The 24,990-nt window shown below is 36.8% G+C and overlaps 1 protein-coding gene across 1 annotated transcript; it reads left to right on the forward strand.

The window, feature by feature from the left end:
* The first annotated feature begins 477 nt into the window (after nt 1-477).
* CXXC4 (CXXC finger protein 4) lies at nt 478-21,192 on the forward strand. Its single transcript, XM_065907594.1, has 2 exons — nt 478-1,551; nt 20,951-21,192. The coding sequence occupies exons 1-2, from the start codon at nt 478-480 to the stop codon at nt 20,993-20,995; spliced, it is 1,119 nt and encodes a 372-aa protein (XP_065763666.1). The 3' UTR covers nt 20,996-21,192.
* The last annotated feature ends 3,798 nt before the right edge of the window (nt 21,193-24,990 follow it).

Below are 24,990 nucleotides of genomic sequence, written 5' to 3' on the forward strand. Positions count from 1 at the left end.
AGGAGCAGTGGTGTGCTCTGGGGAGGGAGGGAGCGGGGTTGGGAGCGTGGGGGAAGGATGGGAATGGGGGGGGGGGTGTCACGTCTTGATGATTGTTATGCAAACGACCTGACGAAGAATGTGGGAGCTTTCTGTGTCTGCGGTGGGGTAGTGAGGGAGGCTGTTTATTTTTTCATCTTTTTCCTCGTGCAGCTCGTTGGAATGACTTTCTTTATTTTAGTTGTAACAGTTGGAGGATAATGCAAAGGAAGACGCTGCCTGGGAATTCACCGTCTGTGGAAATGCGCCCCAGAGAGGAATAAAGCAGTCCTCACCTTGCTCTCCCCACCCGGACCCACTTTCCCCTCCCGCCTCGGCCCCCACCCCAACATCACCATCACCCCCTTCCCTCCCCCCCACCTCCCCCCCTTTCCCACCCAGGTGTCGGACCAGACGGTCCCCACTTCCACCCTGCACCCCTTCTTCCCCCCTTGCACCATGAACACCAATGTCTGCGTGGAGCCCGGGCCGAGCCCGGAGGCCCCGGGCTTGCCCAAGGAAAGCCACCTGCCCGAGGGGTCCCTCAACAGCCTTGTGGATTACAACTCGGAGATGGAGCGCTACCGCTCCTTTGCCACCTCCTTCTACAAGACCAACGGGGGCGCCTTCCCGCAGGCGGCCAAGATCGCGCGCATCACCACCCCCATCTTCCCCAGCAGCGCCGCCGCCGCCGCGGCCGCCGCGCGCATCGGCATGTCCCCCTGGAACTGCGACAACGCGGCCACCGCCGCCGCCGCCACCGCCATGCTCTGGGGCAGCGGCGGGGGCGGGGGCGGCGGCGGGGGCGGCGGCGGCGGGGGCGGCGGCGGGGGCGGTGGGGGCGGCAGGAAATCCTCCTCCGCCGCCGCCTCCTCCTCCGCCTCCTCCTCGGCGATCCTCCCCGCCGGCGGCGGCGGCGGCGGCGGTGGTGGCGGCGGCGGCGGCGGCGGCGGCGGCGGCGGCGGCGGCGGCAGGACCAGCATGCACCACCGAAACGACTCCCAGAGGCTGGGGAAAGCTGGCTGCCCGCCAGAGCCATCGTTGCAAATGGCAAATACTAATTTCCTCTCCACCTTATCCCCTGAACACTGCAGACCTTTGGCGGGGGAATGCATGAACAAGCTCAAATGCGGCGCTGCTGAAGCAGAGATAATGAATCTCCCCGAGCGCGTGGGGACTTTTTCCGCTATCCCGGCTTTAGGGGGCATCTCATTACCTCCAGGGGTCATCGTCATGACAGCCCTTCACTCCCCCGCAGCAGCCTCAGCAGCCGTCACAGACAGTGCGTTTCAGATTGCCAACCTGGCAGACTGCCCGCAGAACCATTCCTCCTCCTCCTCGTCCTCCTCAGGGGGAGCTGGCGGAGCCAACCCGGCCAAGAAGAAGAGGAAAAGGTGTGGGGTCTGCGTGCCCTGCAAGAGGCTCATCAACTGTGGCGTGTGCAGCAGTTGCAGGAACCGCAAAACGGGACACCAGATCTGCAAATTTAGGAAATGTGAAGAGCTAAAGAAAAAACCTGGCACTTCGCTAGAGGTCAGAGGAGATGATTTCTTGTTTCCCAGTCTCCCCCCTTCCCTCCTCACTCCCCTCTCCTCTCCCCTCCAGGGCTTCTTGTCTGGCTTCAAGGTGCAGTACCCTTTCCCTGAAGCTTCATTCAGGCTGTAAGATACAGTTGGTGGTGTTTGCGGAGGGCATGGCCTCCCCTCGCCCCCTCCCCACATGCACTTCGCCTGGAACCGCCCTCCAGATGCGGGAGGGCGCCCCTCCTTTTTTTTTTTTTTTTTTTTTTTTTTAGCTCCAGGAGGAAAACTAATGTAATTGGTTTGAGAAATCAGAAGTTTCACATTCAATATGGTCAGAAATTTCCCTCGGTGGTTTAAAATGCCCCCCTTCGCCCTTATTATTATTTTTAAAGCATCTATGCCCAAAGGGCCGGATACATCACATTCTATATACTTATACTGGGCAAGAGAGACCTATTAGTGACCCAGTTGTAACTGTGAGCACACAGTTCGTGGCACACAAGTCTACATTCCCTTTTACACTCACTCACACACACACACACACACACACACACACACACACACACACACACACAGTGATCATTGAAACTAACATGCATGAATTCAAAAGGGGATTTTCTATACTCTTCTAATTTTTTTTTCCTTACCATGACAAAATTTTTCTGTTTTCCATTTTATTTTCTGCATAGTTGGTATTTTTTCAGAAAGGGGAAATAGTAGAGAAAACAACACCACTTGCAGTTTTTTTAAGGAGAGATGACAATTTGTAGCAGGTGAGATGGTAGTTTTATTTAAGAATTATTTTATTTACATAGTTTAGAAACTAAGGATTCTTAAAACTCAGTTACAAAAAATATAAACTTGGGGTTCTGTGTTTAACAAACCACTCTGTGGTTACAAAATCGTTCTATACATCAAGCACTGTTTTGGTTGATACACTATATGGTCAATGACAGTTTCTTTTTTCTGTGTGTGCTTAAAACTATGTACAGATTATCACTAAAGTACTTGTTAAATTAGGCTTTCGGTTATGTTAAACAAAAAGATTGATGTGTTTGGTGGAAATTTCATACAGTGACCTGATCACAGCAAAAGGGGAAAAACAGAAAATCAGAAGTAAATGGCTTTGGTGATTTAGTTAGTAATGAAATATGGACAGATAATCATATTTAGCCTCTTGATATAATGTAAGAGTAGATGGCTAAATGCTCATATATAAGTGGTGGATTTAGCATTAGGGACTATTCTTTGGGCTGGACTGTAGGCTGACAGTGGTTCTCACAAGTTCTCATCAGAGAGAAACCTGCATATTCTTTTTAAAAATTGTGAATAATGCTTAAAGGAGTTTTCTCCAAGAAGGACTGGCCTTTGAAAGGAGAAGAGTTCAAGATCTTTGCAGGTTTGAACATAAATGAGATACAGATTTTTTTAAGTTTTATTAATATAAATCATAGCAAATAGCACTTTGTAATTCTCCTCAAACAAATATTATGTTGATAGCATCATTGATTATGATCAATTCCATCAAAATATCGCATTTATTCCTCCTTATAAGAGAACCCATGTCTGCTGAAAGTTTGACTTTATTCTAGGGTGGTTTATTACATTCCCTTTGGCAACTCTTCTTAAGCAAAGATAATAGCAATCATAAAGTCATAGATCATGTGTTTTCTTAGGTGGCAAAAATTTGTTTTTAGCTTTGAATGATCTTCTCTGGATTAATTTACTATAACTTCTAAGTCCCATGGGAAATTAAAATTCAGTTCATACTTAAATCTTCTGTTAATGTTTAGTTGATGAGCACTACCAGGTTTTAATTTTTTTACCCTTGAACTATAGCATCTAGAATTACAGGTTTGCTGTGGTTAAGTGGACATCATCTTTAGCTAGACCTATGTACTGCCTGCACCCTGATTTATTGTATGTAGTAGGTAGGACCACTGAAAAATTCTGATTTAGGTAGTAAGCAACCTCTCTGAACAAGTTTAATGTGAATACTAGTAGGTTTTCTGCAAAAGTTTCTCTGCTGGTTTATTAGTCTAGAACTTCATAAGTTTCTTTTTCTTCCTTTTGATAGTTTTCCCAAAAACTTCTTGTGATCTTTAAGTTCCTTAGGGTTTTTTTTAATCACAAAATTCCATAGTATTACTTTTTCTTCTTTTTAAGAATTCGCATGCAAAAAGTTCTATTGATCTTCAGAAAGTGGGATGTAGATGAGAGGGGAAACATATTTCTCTCTTTGTAGAGCTCTCTGAAGATGTTCTCCTAACTATATACCCTTTCCTACCAGAGAACTGTTCTTGGTTCAAGGCTAAGATTATTAGTGGAATGCAATTTGGCAGAAAGAAAGAAAAAAAAATTAATTGGCTAAGATTCTATCTAGGTCATTTTTAAAAGGAGAGGCTGCATGATTGCCTTAAGCACATGTGTAACCACACAGTTATGGTTGTAGGAAGCCAGCTGGATGCATGTCAGAGTGACAGGGTTTACATGACTGAACCAGAGCTGAAACAGTGGTTGCAGGATGGTGCAAAGTCCCCCTGCTGACCTGCCTCCCTCTCTAATTTGGTTTCTGTAACTTATCATCATCTGTGGAGATGTTTTAGATGTCAGATAGACTCCGGAGCTGAGGATAGTAATTTGGAGATTCATTATGGATATTACCTGTGGATTTCAGGTGTAAGTTCAGTAGCTAATATTTATTGGCTTTAAATTAATATCTGGATTATAGTCATTGCTGATACCGTATTTATCACTTCAAGCCCCACGTGCTCTTCTTTCCTTTGACTTATTCTCATGCCAAGTTCTGGAGGCATAATCAGATTTTCAGGGTGAGTAAACTGAAATTAAGACAGACTCACATGGGTGTGTTGGGCCTCTTGCCCACATTTTTTAAAGCCTCCCCTCTGGCATTCCTTTTAAAATGGCTTTACTTATTTCCACGTTTTCCTGATAAGTCTCATGTGAAGAGCATCTTAATTCCTTAGAAATATATTTACAAAATCACTGCTTTATAGTATTTCATATGATAAAAATGCACATAAAATAAATTGAGCTTTTTGGTGTTATTGTGTACTGTATAGTTGCATATAACACTATTCATTTAACCAGTCGCTGTACTAAAAAATTATCACTGATTATTCAAAGCAGTCATGCTGTATGCCCCTGTGTGACAAAACTGATCTTAAAAACTTGTATCCTAAATGGTTAATATTAAGTTCTCAAATATTTTAAGAAATTATCATATATCATGATATGTTCTATGATAGACCTTTGTCTCATACAAAAGTCATCTCATACAAAGATATTCCTTTAGTTTTTATATTCACAGCAGTTACATTTCTTATACTAAGATCTAACTTTTCAAAATCTCTCAACCTAATCTTACTGGAGGGAGAAAGTCATCCCGTGGGCTACCCCAGCTTCTCTTAGCCCCTGAACGTTGTTCAGGTGACATGATTGATCTCTGTGGGACAGCATTAGAGACCACACAGGTCTGGTTTCTCTCCCATTAGCTGATTTATGGAATTACATTAGTCAGCAGTGCCTCAGCAGTGCTCCCTGCCCCCACTCCTGGCCCTCTGCTGCTGGACGCAGAGCGGGACGAGGGACTTAGGCATGTTAGAGTGGAGAGGCGGAGAAACCGGAAAGTCAGGAGAAAGACTGTCTTTTTTCCTCTCTTTTCTTTTCTCTATTTTCAAAATTTATCTGCTGAATGTACAGGCCCTAAATTGTTTTCCACAAGTTAGGTCAAGCTCCTGAGGGGTCTGGTGGAAAACGTCCAGGTATTGTCCTGCACTTGCTAACTGGATTTAGAAGAGTCTTTTAAAGGAGGATGTTAAGTTCTCAGAGCCCCAACCACACAAATGGCAATTGTGAGTCTGGACAGAGCGTTGACTGCAGTTGGTGCAGGAAGGTGACACATGCTACCCAAAGAAATGCATTTGTTCAGTTCAGTTCAGTTCAGTCGCTCAGTCGTGTCCGACTCTTTGAGACCCCATGAACCGCCACACGCCAGGCCTGTAGACACACACATAAAATAGTTGTGTCACTCAGATTCAGAATCTGAATGGTTAAATAGTGAAACCGGTCACCAGTTAAACATGTCTTATAAATTCTTAAAGTTGGTGACTAAAAAAAAACTAGAGGTAAAATATGAATGTTTCATATCTTAAATTGTGATAGATAGCAGTTTATCATTTTATATCATAATTCAAAAATGGGTTTTCAGATTGAAGAGTCAGAACCATGACAGTATAAAAACAAATTTTTTTTTGATTGGAAAATGTAAATATATAACTATCAAAAGGAAAGAGGAAATATTTCAATAAATTCAAACAAAATGATAATATATTAACACTGGAATGTAGTATAGAAACAACATAGAGAAAAGATCCAGAATTCCGTAAATGTTAAGAAAAAAGCACAGAAAAGTTCAACTTTGGCTGAATTCAGAAAATAGATTTGTAGCCAAGGCAGCAAGTGTTATACAAGTCCAATGAGATTCTCTTTCCATCACTAGATTTAGTACAAGGTAGCCAAAGTTGTTTTTAAAAGAATCACACATTTTAAAATAATTCCTAAATGAAAATAATTCTCTTTCCTATCCAAACATCATGTAAATTCTAAGCAATCTTTTGGATGGCAATTAGGAATAGTAAAGTGAAAAAAACTAAAAGCATTTGTAAATTATCCTATAAGAATGTTTGTTTGAAATTCAGTCATCACCATCACCAAGCAGAATTTTTAAAAAATTAGAAGCCAATAAGAACAAAAACAAACTTTAGACTTTAATCATATAAAACTATTTGAGTATTTTAAACAAGAATGGAAAGTGTATCCAGTGACGAGGTAAATAAAAACTACTTGATTTTTAAACTTTTTAATGAATTGATTACTGAAGCATTGTTGCATATTTTTGTTAGTCAACTGTTTTCCTGGATGAATAGTTAAGACTTTTGCACAGTTCAGACTTACAGATTGATGAATACAAGACAATTTATAAAATAGTCTTTAAGACTGAAAATTGAAAGGTGTGTCAAAAGTGATGGGCGTTTCATCCATATTTGCACTAGAGTACACAGTTGGAGATTGAAGATCTATGTCGGGGTGACTGTGAAGACGCTGGTAGAATATTCCTTCTGAATATAAACATAAAACATTGCTGAAGTTTTTCCCAGTAATAGGTTTTGGTGTGTCTTTAAAAAACTCTTCTGAAGTAGTTGGTGCTCCTAGAACTTACTGTTCAATCTGAGTTGGTCAGATTGGTCTTATATTAGTTTACTTTTACTAGAAAACAATTCAGTTTTTATTTTTGCTTTGGAAAAACATAACAAAATGTCCTGTTATCAAAACATATCACAAGCATGAATATGCTCAGTTTCTTATGTTTATTTTTATTCAAATTATATAAAATATTTAAAATAAATTCGTTTATCATATAAAAATCACTACCTAATAGTTAAATTCAAGATTTATTGAAAGGCCCATGTGAATATGCAAGTTGGAGAAAGGACTACTTCTCTTTTAGTTTTCCTCTTATTTTTAGATTAGTTTTTAAAAAGTAATAATGAACCCAAAGTAATGGTAAAGTCATTTTATAAGTGTGATTTTTCATTCACTGATTAGAATGTCAGATGATCTTGGCTGGGGAAGTAGAGCACTCTAGAAAAAGTCTTTTTTTTTTACAAAACTTGTTCTCAAGAAAGTACTTTTTTGGTGGAATTGGTATAAGTTGTGAGGATTTGTGCATATATAATTTAATTTCTTTATTTGTCCTGCAGTGCTTCTGTTCATTCTTAACATACTTTTTTCATTGAGCATTTATGCTATTATCCTTAGCAGTTTCAAATTATTGGAGGAGGGGCACATGGGTGGTTTTATCCTTCAGTCACATCTTGTTCTATCACATGCAAACACCTGTCCTGAAATTGAATTATTCTGCAGGGTAATCGAAAAGCCTCCCTCCATCCGGCATCATATGCTTTCTGTTGTTTATTGAGTTATGTTGCACCATACTTCAGATGCGACAGCCATTTAATAATGTTGAAGACCTAGCTCTGCAGGGGCTAAAAGGATCCCAGCAGGCTTGTTAACTTCTGCTGTAAAACATTAGGAAAATATTTTTTCCTCTGTGAAACTTTAGGGCTTTCTCTTAATTTATTTCAAGAACAGGAGAATCCAAAGCCACATATGAGAGTGAACCTGTGAAATCTCTGTTTCTGTTTTTTGATAGTTAACCTTTTTATTTCATGGTATGTTTCTTACTCAAAAGACAGTGGCAAAGCAAACAACTGCTTTTTCAGAGAACTAATGACTAAAGATGAATTTCTTTGGCTGATATAAAACCAAATATAAATTCTCTTTAGAAAATGTACTACTAGTTTCTTGGCTTTTCATTTCTTTTATAATTAAATTTGTATTTGGGCCACGTGGCCACATTTAGATGATAGGTGGTGGGAGGAGCTACCAGTTTCAGGTAACTTACCAGTGGAACAATGTTAGCTCCATGAGCATAACTTCTCTGAACATTTCCTCAACTGTGAAATGGGCATAACAACATCAACCTTCATTACAACTCTTTGATACTGTATGTAGGTTCATATTCTCTGCATCCTGAAAGATGCTATATGATTTCTCATTCCTAATTTAAAGTCATCAATAAAAAGTAGAGAAGATGATTATATTTACAGATAATTCTGTACACCAGAAAGTTATTTGTAGTTATCAGGAATTAAAACCTAGATAGATTATTTTGTGGTTTTGTTTTCTGAATATTTGTTTTAATTGTACAGTTCACCAAAGCTCTGGCTTGATTTCACTTGGAAAGGGATAAACCTGATAAACAAGTTTCCCTTGTTCTTGTACCTGTATTGTCAAAAGCCTTGGAAATCTGCACAGGCTACCTAATGACCTTTGTCACCATGGTGAGCCAATTTAGATAATTTAGTGCTCTTCCTCCTTCCTCACCAAAGGCACACTACTACCATTAATTTCTATATCTTTTAATAAGATTTTGTGTGTGTGTGTGTGTGTTTCATTTTATCAGCTCAGTACCTTTATTTAGCTATTTCTTTATTTGGGCAGACACAGGGAGTTGTTCTAAATGTGCATTAGTGGGTTTAGGAAAATCATTGTAATAAATGGTTGAATGCTTATCACAAATTCTGATTGGAGAATATATTTAACAAATACTGAAAAATTGTAGAATTACTCTTGTTTCAGAAGATATCGGTGTGTGTGTATGTATGTGTGTGAGTGTAGGAAATTAAAGTGGTAGATAAAAATTTTTGTGATTAAAAAATGAACTGACTGTGCAGAGCTTTTTCTCTTATTAAGAAGAGAGCATTTATGAAATGAAGAAAGTGAGCAATAATAGAAAAGGCTGGTGGTTTTCTGGGAGAAAATAATGTTAAGTCCTAAAATATTTGAAATACTAACCAAGAAAGCTTTAAAAACAAGGGAGAAAGGAATATGCAAGCAGGCTGCAATGCACTATCTAGAAGGAGTTTTGTAAAGACAGGATATGGATGTCTGCTTTGCTTCAGCAGTTATAGAAGTTTTGCCGAGAATGGAAACTATAAAGAGGGGGAGATAATGTTTTCATACTTGACTTAGTGCATTTGGTTTGGAAGTCAGAGCTAAGTCTCAAGTTCAGTGGAGTGGCAGCTGACTCAGAGACAAGGATAAACAGATTGTGTTTTAGATGATGTTATTATATTTACTTATGCCTTTGAAACATTTGGTAGAATAATTTCAGAGTGTAAGTAGAAGAAGACATCCAAGATGGGTGGAAAATGGGATCCTATTTGGGTCTCATTTTCATCTAAATTCATGCTTCAGAGGACATCCTGGAGCAAATGAACAAAAGTGTCAAGCTATCAGGGAAACTGGGCTGAAAGTGCTGTTTCTTGCTCAAGGACTTAAAAAAAAAACAAAAACAAAAACCAAAAACCTCTGAATGATTGCTTGTATCAAAAGGATAGAGATCAAGTAAGATGAGAGAAGAAAGGGATAAATTTATAGATCAGGAAGCGTCATGGGCATTTCTGTATAGTTCAGCAAATCTGGCAAATTCCAGAGAAGATACATTTTCTCCAAAACTTTATAGAGTGAAAGGAGTTGAAATGAATTTTTCAAAGAATAATAGACTCTATAAGTTTAATTGTGTGGAAATGATGATTTATGAGTGACGGTGAATCGGTGGCAGAAAAATAACTATGCTGGGGGAAGACTTCTCTATGGTAAATGTCTTATTTATAGCTTAAATGAGATCAGGGTTGGTTTTAATGGAGTCAAGAACAAGTAAAAGAGATAAAATTCTCAGTTCTACGTAGATGGATGCGAAGTGAGATGTAGAATCTTCTAACAAACCCTAAATACGTTGTATGCTCTAATTTTCATTCCTGAAAAGCAAAACAGAGAACACCAACCTTTAAAATTCCAAAGGGTATAAATATTGGGTCTTCTATATAAGGCTGCTATCTACCTATTGTTAAATGTGTTATGATGTGGAGTGGTTTTCAGTTTTCCTCATGTGATGCTCTTCACATGTATCTGTTATTTGTATGGCTTGTATGGTGGTATATGAGACCAATGTGTTGGCTTATGGCCAGGATATTTAGAAAGTAGGATAGATTAGAGTGGAGGAGAAAATATATGAGTGCATCACATGTAGTAAGAACACATATTATTAAGCTTCTGTTTTAATTATGTATGTCCACGTAAATGTGTGTGCATGTTCTAGGCTGCTGTGTGAAATGTATTTCTAACTTGGTTGTGGTAAAAAAAAGTTTGAAAAACACGAATTTAGTGACAGCAACAACTCTACTGAACAGATATGTAGTGAGGAAAGAAATTATATTTGTAAATGGAATGATGTTAACAAGATAAAGAGTAAATTTAAATGTGTGTCTGTAAGTAGTGTGTCTTCTCTCAGGCAGGTCTGTACATATGAGGTAGATTTCTGAATTCATGGTGTATACTTAACATATGGTAAACCCTTGATAAGTTCCATTCAAAATATCTTTAGGTAGGATGAGACTGTTGGATGTCCAACTTGATGGACCTGAGTTTGAGCAAGCTCTGGGAATTGGTGATGGACAGGGAAGCCTGGCGTGCTACAGTCCATGGAGTCACAGAGTCAGACATGACTGAGTGACCGAACTGAACTGAGGAACTATTATTTTCTAAGATTTGTAAGCAAGCGCTGTGAAACACATACACACATATATACACCTTGGCTTAAAGAACTCAAACTTTTCTTTATTTCTAATTACCTTCTTAAAATACCCATGTAACTCCACAACTCTACATCTGACTGTTTCATCTAAGGCACTTAGCTTCCTGATTACATTCTTTATTTTCAGTCCACAAAATGGACACATTTCAATGATATGATTGTAATTTTAGAAAACTCTGAATGCAATCTCACACCTATTTAAAAGCCTTGGAATTCCTCGATTCATCCTTGGCTTAGTTCTTCCCAGATCTAGATAAGAAACACATACTGCAGTTGTGATTTCTACTTAGCTACCTCATGTGGCTATGTGGTATATAGTATTGTTTTCTATTAGTACTCCAAAATTTTTCAAGGAATAAGAAAAGAAAAGAAATACTTGCCTTGAATATTTGAACACAGTGAGAATCTACATTATGACTTGTTATTTCAAGTGTATTTTATAGAGTATTGGAAACCTTTGTATGACCTGAATAAGGGAAAGGGCCATATTGAAAGGAAGAAGTACACGAAGGAAGTAAAGAAGGAAGGGAGGGAGGCAGGCAGACTGTAGTGTTACAGGTTAAAGGGACCTAAGAAAGGAGCATTCTGGCAGAAAGGACTGTCATTTCAAGGTCATCTTGAGTCTGGTTTAAATAAGAAAGTAGTAGAAATGGTTAATGCCTCAAACTTTTTTCAAAGATGTCACGAGTTTGGGTTAGATTCACTAGAAACACTCAGCATCATTTCTTTTCATTTACCTTAGTGGAAAAATTAGTTTCCTGTAAACTGACTAGATTTTTTTTTTTCCTTCTAATTTCTCTTTAAGAGTAACTTGTTCAAGTCTGCAGTTGGAAACATTGAAATGACAGGATGGGAAAACTAATGCTCAAATTGATGATGGAGTTTAGGGAGATAGAGGCCATTCAGCATCTATAAACAACTAACTGTTCAAATTATCAGGGTAATTTTTAAGTGGTAATTCAGAGAACTTCCTGGAAAATACAGAATTGCGCATATAGAAAAGTCTCCAGAAAATTGATGAAAGAATTTTAATTATGTCTTATGAATCTTATGCCTGAGAAAGATTAGGCTTGTTAATTCACCCTGCTAGTTAGTTAACTATGCAATTGTGACTATGTTTGCATGAAGATGGAGCATTCGTGATACACATAGAAAAAGAAGTAGTACATGGAAATTCCCTGAGGAGAAATTTGACTTAAGGACTTACTCAGTACAAGATATGCTGATACCCTGTTAGTAGAGGATGCTTAAGAGTGTGTGTCCTCTTAATGATGGAGATTAACTAAAATGCATTTCCAAAGAGGAAACATGTAATCAATTGATTAAATTATAATTTTTGACTATGTACCTCTTAATTTTATTATTTAAAAAGACAATTAAGGAAAGAAACCAAAAAGTCAAAGTAATTGTGAAATTTAAATATCTGATTTAATGTCAACTGCAGTTACTGAAAAAACCTTTTTTTAAAAAAGAAAAACTCCGAAAGCAACATGTAATTCTCAGAAGTATAGTTTTAACCAAGTACATTTTTTTCTTTAATGATAACGTCTAATGACTGTGAAATGTTTGCCTAAATTCCCTAAATTTGCCATTTCCCTAAATGTTTGGCATTTTCCCTAAATTCCTCCAAGTAATTAATGGACATAAAACTTGCTTTGATTTCTAGGCTGGGTCTATCTCAGGAGTTGGGTTTTTGTCATAGAAGATTCTGGACCAAGTGACGTTAAGTGGCTACATTCAAAACACTACAGAACTTAACCCAAGCAGAAATCTCTATTAAACCTCTTTTTGGATTTTATGTAATATAGAAAAAATAAAAGAGAGGAACTATAATTTGAATTCTTTACAGAGATTAGGTGTAACTGTTGTATATTACTTGAATGTAAGTTAAAGGCTGTCCAAATCATAACTTTTGAATTTTAAAAATCACCTCTTAATTTTTTAAGTGACCTCCCATTTCTTCACATTTCACATGAATATTCCTTCTTTTCAGTATGAGGAGACAGTTAACTGTCTGCTTTAAAAAAAAAAACAAAATTAAAAAAAATTGCCCAACAACTTGATCATGAAGAGAATATTGGTGGTTTTTCAATAACTAATTAGCAGTGATCTCACCTGAAGGTATTGTTGCAGTCAACAGTAATCAGTAGAGTGATTTTGAGGGCGGATAGACTCATTTAACTTGTGGCTTTGCCATATATATGAATTCATATATTCATATGTATATTCAGATTCATTTATTATATATCCATATATATTTGGATATATATTTTTCATAAAGATGTGTCATTCTTGACTATTGATTTTGTTAACCTAATTTTCACTTTTTAAATATCAATTTTACTTTTCATTTACTTTTGTACTTCCTCCTATACGTAAGTGAAAAATAGTATCTAAAATAAATTTTCAAAAACATCTTTTAAATTTTTGGATTGTTGAAAATATTGGCTCTTTCTGCTTATCCTGATACCATCCTATTATATTTTATTTTTATAAATCCAAGGATATTTTAATCACTAAACTACCTATGTGTAATACTATAATTTACTTATTATTGGAAGGATGTGGTTTGAAGTGTTTTTATCAAAAGTAATTGAAATAGGATCTTTTATAGCTTTAATCAAGACACTTGCCTGAAGTAGTTACATTAGATACTAGGACCAAAAGTGCGTGCATTTTTGGTCACTTGTAGGCCAGTTTGAATCTTGGTGTCAACCTGTTACTGTTCTTCCTACCAGCCCACTCCTTTCCCATACACACATCTCCCTTTGGACAGTTGTCTTTCTTACTGGTTTAGCTACCAGGTTGATTTGATTTAGCACTTTTCCAACCTAGTGTACAATCTCATCTTTCCATTTACAAAAGTTAGCTAAGTTTAAAGTCATACCACTGCAGTGGTGATGGGGAAGGTGGCGGTGGTCTTATAGAAGGAAGAAAAAGGAAGAGCCCTCCCTTTTGCCAGGCAGGAGCAATAGACCACACAGATTCAATACTAATGAAAAAGGCATCTCTGGGTTCCACCATTAATCAGAGAAATTCTAGCCACAGATGTCAGTTTGGAAACCAGAAATGTGGAATGCTCCTTATAGTCGTGATTAAGACCTCCAAAAATTTGGGTCATAAAAGTTATGCAGTTACTTATTTGGTGCTCTTCTCCCTTTTAAAGAGGGGTCTAATATTCCAGTTAGTGGCATTTGATAGGAGTTGTTAATTTATATCTGGATCATGGCCAAAATAAGGTGTGAGTATACCAAAGATTTATACAGCTATAAGTGAATCTGAATTATAAGAAAAATTAATCTGATAGATATACATTTTATCCATCTGTATATCTGATAGATATACATTTTATAACAGGAGAAAAAGAGAAAGTAAGGAAGGTGTACTTTAAAAAATGTAAACATTATATACTTATATTAATCCATATATCTTAAAACATTGGAATTACTATTGAAATATTGGTATTATTATTAAAATATAAAGTTGCTTTTATTATAGTAACAGTGAATTACTGGACTTGGAGCTTATCATTTATCATAAATTACTTGTTCTCTCAAACTAACTGACCTATGCTATACTTGTGCTTGCTAATAATTCTATTACAGTTATTGGATTATGATTTTTAAAATATGCTATTTATAAATAGGATATAGAATAATATTTTTGCCTAAAACATTTGAAAGTCTCTAACATTTACTAGGTATAATTTTAGACCATATTTACTAATCATCCAAATTTGTAATCATGTGCGTGTGCATGGTTTTCACATTCACAATATTGTGCAGTATATATAAAACAATTTTCCATTTCTCCAGTTAGGTTTTGAAATTTTGTCAGCGCAAAAATTAAGAACCTATATAATTTGATATTTTAGCATTCTCTGTGAATCAAATCAGAAAAAGTAGTGGTTTTTCTTTTTTTTTTTTACCATCAGGATTTCTTTTCCTTTTGTTCATCCACAGCACTCCAAAGTTTGTTTCATATGAAGCCAAAACAAAATATAATCAAATATCTAAAGGCAAACAATGAACCTTAGTATTCTTTATCATATTTATTTATGTATTTCCTATTGCAAAATTTCAGTGATTCATTAAGGTTTTCAAGTTCTATTGCATAGAGATAAATCAAGTGCAGTAAAAGGTTCTGGTTTCAAGGACTTAGATGCTCAGAAGTTTAGTAAACTTATAGTGGGGCTTCTCACAGTGAAAACGACATTTTGAAAGAGTTTAGAAGAGGCTGTGTTGGCTAACTGCAGTTCGAAATTGCTTTGTTTTGGGGTGGAAAAAGTATACTTCCCATTATTATATGGGGATCAGAAAATGATTGGATGATTTATGCTTTTTCAATTAATAACAAATGGGGAAATAGGAAATTTTTGATGAATATAAGAGTAATGGTACCTTAAAATACCGATTTCAGCTTAGAATGTATTGTATTAAAGCCATCCTGTTTCACAGTAGAGTTTGTTGAAGGCCTGGGTGAACCATTGAGTCTTTGGATCAGAAACTACATGAATACATCTTGGAAAGATATATTTAACTTTAGTTATAGAATTTGCTAATGTCTTAATTATATTTCAATTTATAACTTTCATGCATTCTGAAGCAAATTTCAACATCGAGTTGTCTTTTATATGGTCTGAAAACTTGTGTCTAGCTTTGTTAAAAATGATTAGTTTTATTTGGTGTCCTGAATACTGCAATAGATTTTACATATGTATCTGGCTAGACATGAATAGCCAATCCCATATAAACTCATATGTATGAAGATACAGATATTCAATTTCAGCGTTTAGGAGATGAGTTTTTATTAGACTGAACATATTTTAAACAAGAGTATGTAGATGTGTGGGATTTCCCAGGTGGCGCTAGTACTAAAGAACCCACCTCTCAATGCAGGTAGATGCCAGAGACAGGGGTTCAATCCCTGGGTGGGGAAGATCCCCTGGAGGAGGGCATGGCAACCCGCTTCAGTATTCCTGCCTGGAGAATCCCATGGACAGAGGAGCCTGGCAAGCTTCAGTCCATGGGGTCGCACGGAGTCAGACACGCCTGAAGCGACCTCACGCTTGCTTGTACGTAGATGTGTGCCCAGCCTAAAGATGCCAAGGTTCACGTGACTGCCTCGCAAGCACCAAAAGAGAAAATTATGCTCACATTCTTAAGGTAGCAGATTTGGGGATGTCTATTGGTTTTTAGGTAGTTTAATAATTTCTTCATTGCTGATTTAATGAGAATCAAACTGAAATACATTTCTGCCAGAGACATATTGATAATTTTTTGTATTCAGTTTTTTAAAAGAAGTAAATGTAAAATGTACTTAGGCATGGATTACAGTTATCTTATTCAACAATTTGCTTTTTAGGAGAACAGAAGGCATTTCTTTTTTTTTTTTTTTTTAATTTTCCTGATGATTAGTGATGAGCATCTTTTTTTTTTAAATTAATTCATTTATTTTAATTGGAGGCTAATTACTTTACAATATTGTGATGGTTTTTGCCATATATTCACATGAATCAGCCACCAGAGCACATGTGTCCCCCATCCTGAACCCCCCTCCCACCTCCCTCCGCATCCCATCCCCCAGGGTCATCCCAGTGCACCACCCCTGAGCACCCTGTCTCATGCATCAAACCTGGACCGGCGATCCACTTCACATGTGATAATATACACATTTCAACGCTACCCTCTCACATCATCCCACTCTCGCCTTCTCCCACAAAGTCCAAAAGACTGTTCTTTACATCTGTGTCTCTTGCTGGCTCGCATATAGGGTCATCGTTACCATCGTTCTGGTCTGGCGCATGTAGGGATGAATTCCCCCGACATACTTCACAGCAGTCCCGGAAGGAGAACCAGGGGCTGTAGGGCTCTCTCCAGGCCTCCTGGGAGCGAGGCTGCTGTTTGTCAGCGTTGGCACCTGCGTGAGCTATGAAGGCTGCTTTAAACAACGCTGATCAATTCAATTCTATTCTTTACCTCCCTGCTCCCTTCTCTTACTGGGGAATCTGACTTCTCTGTTACTCCCAATTCGGGCTAACAATTTCCTGCAAGCTTCACTGAGATCCAGAAAGTCACTGTAATCTCATCAACAGTGTGACTCCCCAACTGGGACTCTTGAATTTATATAACCCGATGGTAGCTGGTCAGGGTGCTTAATCCCCCACATTGCTGTGCTGAGTCCCCCAGTCATTTAAAATAGAAGTCCTCTTACAAAGATCACCTCGTTATGGCCCCAAATTAGGACAGACTTCATCAGAACCCATAGTTAAACCCAATATTTTACCTGTGAAAGCAGTTTACTACCCCGTCCTGGCTGAAAAAAAATTCAGCCCAGGCCTTAAGGAATTTTCCAATGATCCCAGTGAAGATTGAGTAGGAGGCTGGATGTACATCCAGTCTTTTTACATGACCTGTGGTACGCTGAAGAGTTTTGTTACCTTATTTAACCCTGAAATAAAACAGAGAAGCCTCACCTCCAGTTTCTGGTGAATGCCTTGAAGATTTATTCCAATTAATGCACCTGTGGTTTTCCTAAATTTTCTCAAACATTTTAGGTGATTTCCCAACTAATCATTTTTAGGGTTCAACCTCAAAGATTTTAATATAAGGGAGAAATAATTTTTAAAAGAAGTATCTCTGCTTACTTTCTCCCTTCCTCTTTAGCAGCAAATTGTTTGTTTTGGAGATACATACCAGTCTCAAAATTATATACATACTAATATATACACATCAGTGTGCAGTTTTGTGACAGGTAATGATAGTAAAGAAAGCTGTCTCTCTGCTTTTCTCATAGTTGCCTGTCAGGCAGGCATGCGTGTGTGCTCAGTCATGTCCAACTCTTTGAGACCCTATGGACTGTAACCCTCCAGGCTCCTCTGTCCATGGAATTTTCCAAACAAGAATACTGGAGTGAGTTGCCATTTCTTACTCCAGGGGATCTTCCTGACCCAGAGATAGAACCCACCTCTCTTGAGTCTCCTGCATTGCCAGGCAGGTTCTTTATCACTGTGCCACCTGGAAAACCCTTCTCACATTTGCATTATCTAATTTTTAGTGCTAACAAGCGTTGAGAAGTGGTTATCTTTTTCTTTACAACCATGACCTTTGATTGCAGGTGGCATTTTATAAGGCTTGCTTTTTCTAAATATTGCAAATAAAGTTGAGTGGTGGAGAGGGGCACAGGAAGAGCCAAGAGTTGGAAGAGAGATTTAAAAATGAAACTAAGGCATAAGGGGTTCATCTTATTTAAAAAATGTGCTCCATATATATTTCTTCTGTTTATCTTCATAAACATATATGTTTATCACGATACAAGATATATAAGTATATACTTAGAGTCTTGTTTCCAGTTGGCATCTGAGAGCAAGTTGGCATCTCTATGTCATATACTGTACACATAAATGTGAATATATATGAATATATATGCACATGTTTATTTTTCATATGTGATTCTGCAGTGCATGGATATGCTTGGATCTAACTTATCTTGTTAAAAATGACTACATTTATATAAGTATGCATACTTATATAAAATGTATTCTTAGTTGGCATCGGGCAGCAAGTTAGCATCTGGTGTAAACTAAGTTTTCATTTACTGCTTATATATGTGTGTTGTAAATTATGAATATTAGGATGAATGAATATATTATGTTTTCTTATAATTTCATAAGTTCCTTTAATAATGATTAAATATGTGTCATGAGCACGTATAATTACATTTATCATTTAAAAGGTAAGTGTGAAAAGTAGTAATGGGGTTTTTTTCCTCAGCCAAGTCAAATGATGGGATCCAGGTATACATAGTGAACTGGAAAGAGGAAGACATATTAAACTATGAGGAGTAAGGATTACAATATTAATAAGTACTATTTTTATGGGAATAATAGACCTTTTTAAAAATTTATTTATTTTAATTGGAGGCTAATTACTTTACAATATTGTAGTGGTTTTTGCCATACATTGACATGAATCAGCCATGGGTGTACATGTGTTCCCCATCCTGAACCCCCCTCCACCTCCCTCCCCATCCCATCCCTCTGGGTCATCCCAGTGCACCAGCCCTGAGCACCCTGTCTCATGCATCGAACCTGGACTGGCGATCTATTTCACATGTGGTAATATACGTGTTTCAATGCTATTCTCTTAAATCATCCCACCCTCGCCTTCTCCCACAGAGTCCAAAAGTCTGTTCTTTACATCTGTGTCTCTTTTGCTGTCTCTCATATAGTGTCATCATTACCATCTTTCTAAATTCCATATATATGTGTTAGTATACTGTAATGATCTTTATCTTTCTGTCTTACTTCACTCTGTATAATGGGCTCCAATTTCATCCATCTCATTAGAACTGATTCAAATGAATTCTTTTTAATGGCTGAGTAATATTCCATGGTGTATATGTACTACAGCTTCCTTATCCATTCATCTGCTGATGGGCATCTAGGTTGCTTCCATTTCCTGGCTATTATAAACAGTGCTGCGATGAACATTGGGGTGCACATGTCTCTTTCAGATCTGGATTCCTCAGTGTGTATGCCCAGGAGTGGGATTGCTGGGTCGTATGGCAGTTCTATTTCCAGTTTTTTAAGAAATCTCCACACTGTTCTCCATAGTGGCTGTACTAGTTTGCATTCCCACCAACAGTGTGAGAGGGCTCCCTTTTCTCCACCCCTGGACCATTTTGTTTGTGCTTTTACGAAATACTTCACAAGCTAAATATTTTTTGTATACTTATATGCAAATTTGAATTAGATAGTGTTAGTTTGTTCTTAACACATTCATTGTGAAGTATATGGTATTGACTATGAAAACAGTTTTTTAAAATCCTTTTTAGTGCAGATAGCCAGCATAGTTATTTTATTCATTTAAATTTCATTTGAATCTTAATCAATTAATAACAGTTTAATTTTTGGATGACATTTCTATGGTAGGATTGTGTCAACCTAATGAGTCATGTATGAAAAAGTAAATAAAAGCTAACCTCTATTAAAGACTATTTGTAGTAGAATTTTTATATATTTTCTGAAAATTCAGGTGCTGCTAACATTATCTTAAGTTGTGTTTATGAGGAGTGTGTGTGTGTATGAGTGCGTTATTTTATACCTCTTAGATATTTTGGTAATATTCAATTTTCCAATTTATATACTTATTCATCTTGAGCAACTATCTTATAGGCTCCATAGGTTTGTTGGACGGGTCTAAGGAAAAAAAGGAAGTTTTTTATTTGTCCCATATCAAGATTTACTCTTAGCTAGTTGTTCCTCATGTACCTTCAACGTATACTCATGTGATTCTGTTTTATAAAGAAGAGTATGGAATGATGACCTACTGTAATGTTAATATATAAAGAAAAATTTGACAGCTTAACTACTGTTTATCTTGCAAAATCCCCATAGTAACTGTAAACTTCTTGTTAAAAGAATTGCTTATATGTTTAGTGTTGCCTGTTACTCCATTGGAAAACTATAGTATTTTTCTGGTGCAAAAAGATCCTTTTGCTCTATTGAATATCATTAGTTAGTTGTAAGTTGTTTTGTGTATATGACATTAATTTATTGCAAATGCAGACAATTTAAAATAAATTAATTTGTTGCAAATGCAGACATTTTAAAATGCAGACATTTAAAATTGCAAATGCAGACATTTTTCAGTATAGTTCATATTAGATTATATATAGGAATGTTTAGCATTAGTAGATAAATATAGGAGTAATATGGATGTTACGTTTATTGTTGTCCTGTCATAAAAGAAATTCTCCAGAATGAAGAAATTACTTCACTAAATTTGAAACATCACCCCTACATAGGCTGCGTACGTAGCAGATACAGATTTTAAGTACACTTGCTGGCTGATCTTCCTACTGTTGGTTAGTAGTTCGTACATTCCCCTTTCTTCTGATTGCCATCCATGTTCTAAGCTGTGTTTCTTCTGATTTTTAGATCAGTGTGCTTTAATCATTATATTTAGTAAATTAGCATTAAATTCAATATTCTAATTTTTGTAATATTCTAAGATTAAACATTTATTTTTTTATTAAATGTTGAAATATGCAAGTCATTATTTGTGTATGAATGACTAGAAATATTGCTGAAGTGTAAAGGAGAAAATCTAATTTTATATTGGCATAGAAAGAAAGCTTAACTTATTTTCTTGCTCTTTTTTTATAGAGAACACCTGTTCCCAGCGCTGAAGCATTCCGATGGTTCTTTTAAAGCAGTAGTATATCTTATTTTCAAGGCATTTGGAAGTGAAGGGCAAACTAATGTCTTGTTTTAAGAAACTGCTTAGTCCACCACTGAAGAAAATATCCAGATATTATTTTCATTTTATGTATAGGGGTTTCTTCAAAAAAAAAAAAAAAAAGAAAGGGAAAGAAAAGAAAAAAGACATATAAAAATAATCTGGGAGCTTGGGGAATTGGCCAGTCTATTTACTTTCAATACACTGATTCTTTCTTTGATGTAATTTAGCTATCCTAGTGAAGTTGTTGTCTATTTTGAAAGTGGCTGTAAAAAAATAAGTTTGGGTAAACCCCTGCTGTAAAATCATGTATCTTTGCAAAGTACATATCTATACTTCATTTTCAAATATATGTGTTTCAGTACTGTAAACTGTACAGATAGCAGCTTGTATTTTGTGTGTTTAGACACAAGAAGACAATCATGTCTGAGCATCTATGGAGATTAACAGTTTGTTCACAACACTCTGGTTCTGCGAGTTAAATCTGGAGCAATAAATTTTAGCTTTAAATATTTTTTTGCCAGTTGTTTCTAGGAGCAGCAACAGCAGTGGCGTGTTCCGCCATGCATCTTTCCGTAGAGACTTGATGCCAAGTTTTACAAGACTAAAGGATGGCGCTGCATCCAGCAGTTACCTTCAGTTGTATTGTTCTAAGAGGGGAAGATGTTAGGAGAGTTTCAATTAATCTTTTGAGCACTATATTAGAGTAGTGGTTATGCACTTGCATTGCTTACAAACGAACTGTACAGAAGGGTATACCTCCCAAATCCTTAGTGTAGTTGACTTGTCTTGGGTGGCACTGTAAGACGGAGTACTCAGAGTAGTTGAAACATGCAGAATCTGTTGGATAACTTTTTTTTTTTTCTTTCTTTAAACAGTGTTTTCTAGGATACAGGCTAGAGTATCATATCTTAGGGGAGAAATTCATTACTGACTTTTTTACCCCCCCCATCCAGCCCAAGATGGGCTTTTTTTGTTTGTATGTATTTTTTTGTTTGCCTATTTTTCTGCTGCTTTTTTCATAGAAAAAAAATAAACACTTAATAAAACATATCCAATTGTTTAAATTCCATGTGTGATATTAAAAGTGTAGTTTTGTTTTAAAATTTGATTACATAAAGGCCTCCTGCCTCGAGACATGGCTGGGTACATTTTTAAGTTCAAAAGAGTGAAACACATTCATGGAAGTGAGGCTGTTAAATCTCTTTTGATCTTCCTTTCTCACAGCCTCCCAGTTAAAACTGGCCTTCTCCTAGGCCCTCCGTGAAATGTTCCATGGTTCCCATTCCCGTTCTCGTCACCATCACCAGATGCTTCTGTTCCTGAGAAGGCAAAGCCACAGTCTGTGGAATTCCATAAATGCAAACAGCCCCCAAACAAAAGGAGCTAATGTTTCATAGGACCTGAGCTACCTTTTCTCATAATGTTTGGTTTTCTTCTGCAGTCAGTGTTCTCTAGACTGGCCCATTAGGACAGATGTTTGTGGTGGCATGATCCCTACGAGTTTTAGTTCTCCTCTCTCTCTCTCTTTTTTCCCCCCAGATTATAAAGACTGTTTTCAGCTTCAGAAATAAGACAGAGTTTAGCAAAAACACATAGAGTATGCAAGTTGCCATATTACTGTATCTTTTTGTTTTCTAGTCAGTAGCCAGCTGTTTTAGCCTGTGACATCCATTGACCTGCTGAAAACTTAGCAACATGGATCAGGTGAAGAAAAATAACTTGAGAAGGGAGAGGGTGATGAAAGGAACAAAGTTATAGAAAGACTAGCAGATGAATAATTTTAAAAGGCTAGTTGTAGTTTTGAATGGGAAAAAATACAGACAGAGGAGGTTTTTTTAAAGGCAGAAGGAGCACTTCATTGGTAGAGTGCTGGCAAGTTGGGGAGAAGGTCCTTACAAATGCCAGTGTGAAAACCAGTGTGACTTAATTTGCCTAGAGTATGGATACAAGGTCTACAGTTGCTGTCAAATAGCTTTTTTAAAGAAAATTCACTATATATTACACTTATCCATGTTTAGAGAAGAAAATTATATGATCTCAAATTAAAACGTGTAGTATATTAATTTTGAGATAGCTTTCTACTTGATGTATATTCCTTTGAAGGTTCTAGTTAGAATTTCTATTTCTGCTGTGGGACCAATAAGAGCTATATGAGTTCTTTCTTGTTCCATTTTTAACTTTATTTGACTTTTTTAAACCAATTTGCTAATGAATTACAAGTAAGTGAAAACTTACTTTCACACTTGAATGGTAAGCTTGCCTTGCTTTTTGGAAAATGATCATTGTTATTACAGAATTGAAACAAACTTTTATTCAGGCTGCATTAAGCATACGGTAACACATGAAGATCTCATCGCAATGTACTGTGAGTCTCAAATACATGCTAGTATTGCATGTCTTGATGTGTTTTTGTTTGTTTTCTTAAAGAATGAATGAATTTGTATATTGTAAAATGTGATTTTTTACATGTGAATTCAATTTTTTAGTGAAATAATCTGTTAATTATTGATATGGGGAAGTGCAGCTTTTCTTAAATTCCTTATGTGTTTTTATTCCTGATGTTCTTTTTTAGCCACCCATTTTTTAATGTTTTGGGTTAAGCTATTTATGTAATGGAGGGTGCATATAAGGTTCCCTTTGGTGATGCTGAAGAAAAGTATCACTCCTCTGGCCTCCCCTCAATTTTCTCACTTGTAAGTTTATGTATTGAGAACTTATAAAGCATATCATGGCAGCACGAAGGGAGTGATTGAAAGATTTACACTTTCCATGATTCTTAAATACCAATGAAATGTAACTTTTAAAAATTCCTTGCTGTATGTTTCATATTCAGAATCAAGAGAATTCAGAAGATAGCAATCAACTGTAGGTCATGTAGGCTATCTTTACAACTTAAAAATTACATCTCAGATAAGCCAAATAAAAAACTTGGTGTGTGGGGTCACGTACAGAGGAATCTTGCCTTCTCTAGGTGTAGGTGAGAAGATGCCATAGTGTGTCTGCATCTGAGGAGACTGTGGAAAGTACTTGGGCTGTTGCCATGTAGTGCAGTGGGCCCATCCCTTTGTCAGCTCTCACTCAGCACCCTAACATCACAAGAACATCAGAGTGCTAATGTCTCTCCAGGCCTTCAACCCAAAGTGGCTTTCTGATGGATTCTGCCTGTCTGTGCACAAGTGGAGGGCATATTTACAAACTAGCAGTATGTCCATTCTTGGGAGGGAGAACAGTAATAGGCTTCTTCCAGGGTGAGAATATATAAAAGTGTCTCCTGTTGCTTAATTCCCAACATCCAACTTTCTTCTAAACACATTCATAGAAAGCAAGAGATGGAAGACTTCCTATGAATTAATATTAAGCAGTCACTAAAAGAAAGGAATATTCCCTTCCTTTCATTCAGAACCCCTGGCATGTAAGTTGTACAATTAATACTAAAGCATATAAAGTCTTTAAGCTGATTGTCTCTGTGATCAAATAATGAAAAAAAGAAAGCAGTTAAATGAACACACTATTCAGGGTCAAATATGTTCAGCAAAAAACCGTTGTGGGTCTTTGATCATGGCTAGATTCACAGTGATATCACACAGTTGGTTCTCATGTAACAGCTAAATGTTTCAGATTTTGTTTTTATTAAATTTGGCAGTTTCACACTGAGATCTGTATTCCTAGTGAATAAAAGTTACTATGTTAGGAGGGATTTCATTTTCACAATTGCAAGGAAGTCAGAGATATTTCAGGAACATGGGCCACAAAATGTACTCCTTTCACAGTGTTCTCCTATTCTGAACTGTGCAGTTATCTATTAAATTTTCTAATAGATATTTGTGTAAGGTGTATGTATGCTTGTGCAATTATTAAAAAAGAAGTTTTGGAAAACAGTGTATTTATTAAAGAAAATTACTTATGGGGCATGTACAAAACTGTAAAAAAAAAAAAAAAAAAAAAAAAACCTTAAAAAAAACAC

Source organism: Muntiacus reevesi, chromosome 16 (assembly GCF_963930625.1).
Source record: "Muntiacus reevesi chromosome 16, mMunRee1.1, whole genome shotgun sequence".
Taxonomy (NCBI): Eukaryota; Metazoa; Chordata; class Mammalia; order Artiodactyla; family Cervidae; genus Muntiacus; species Muntiacus reevesi.

Bases quoted from the DNA above. Each gene is read 5' to 3' on its own strand.
- CXXC4 (XM_065907594.1), top strand. From the start codon at position 478: ATGAACACCAATGTCTGCGTGGAGCCCGGGCCGAGCCCGGAGGCCCCG. The intron at 1,552-20,950 runs GTCAGAGGAGAT...CTTTTTTTATAG, and splicing joins AACCTGGCACTTCGCTAGAG to AGAACACCTGTTCCCAGCGC.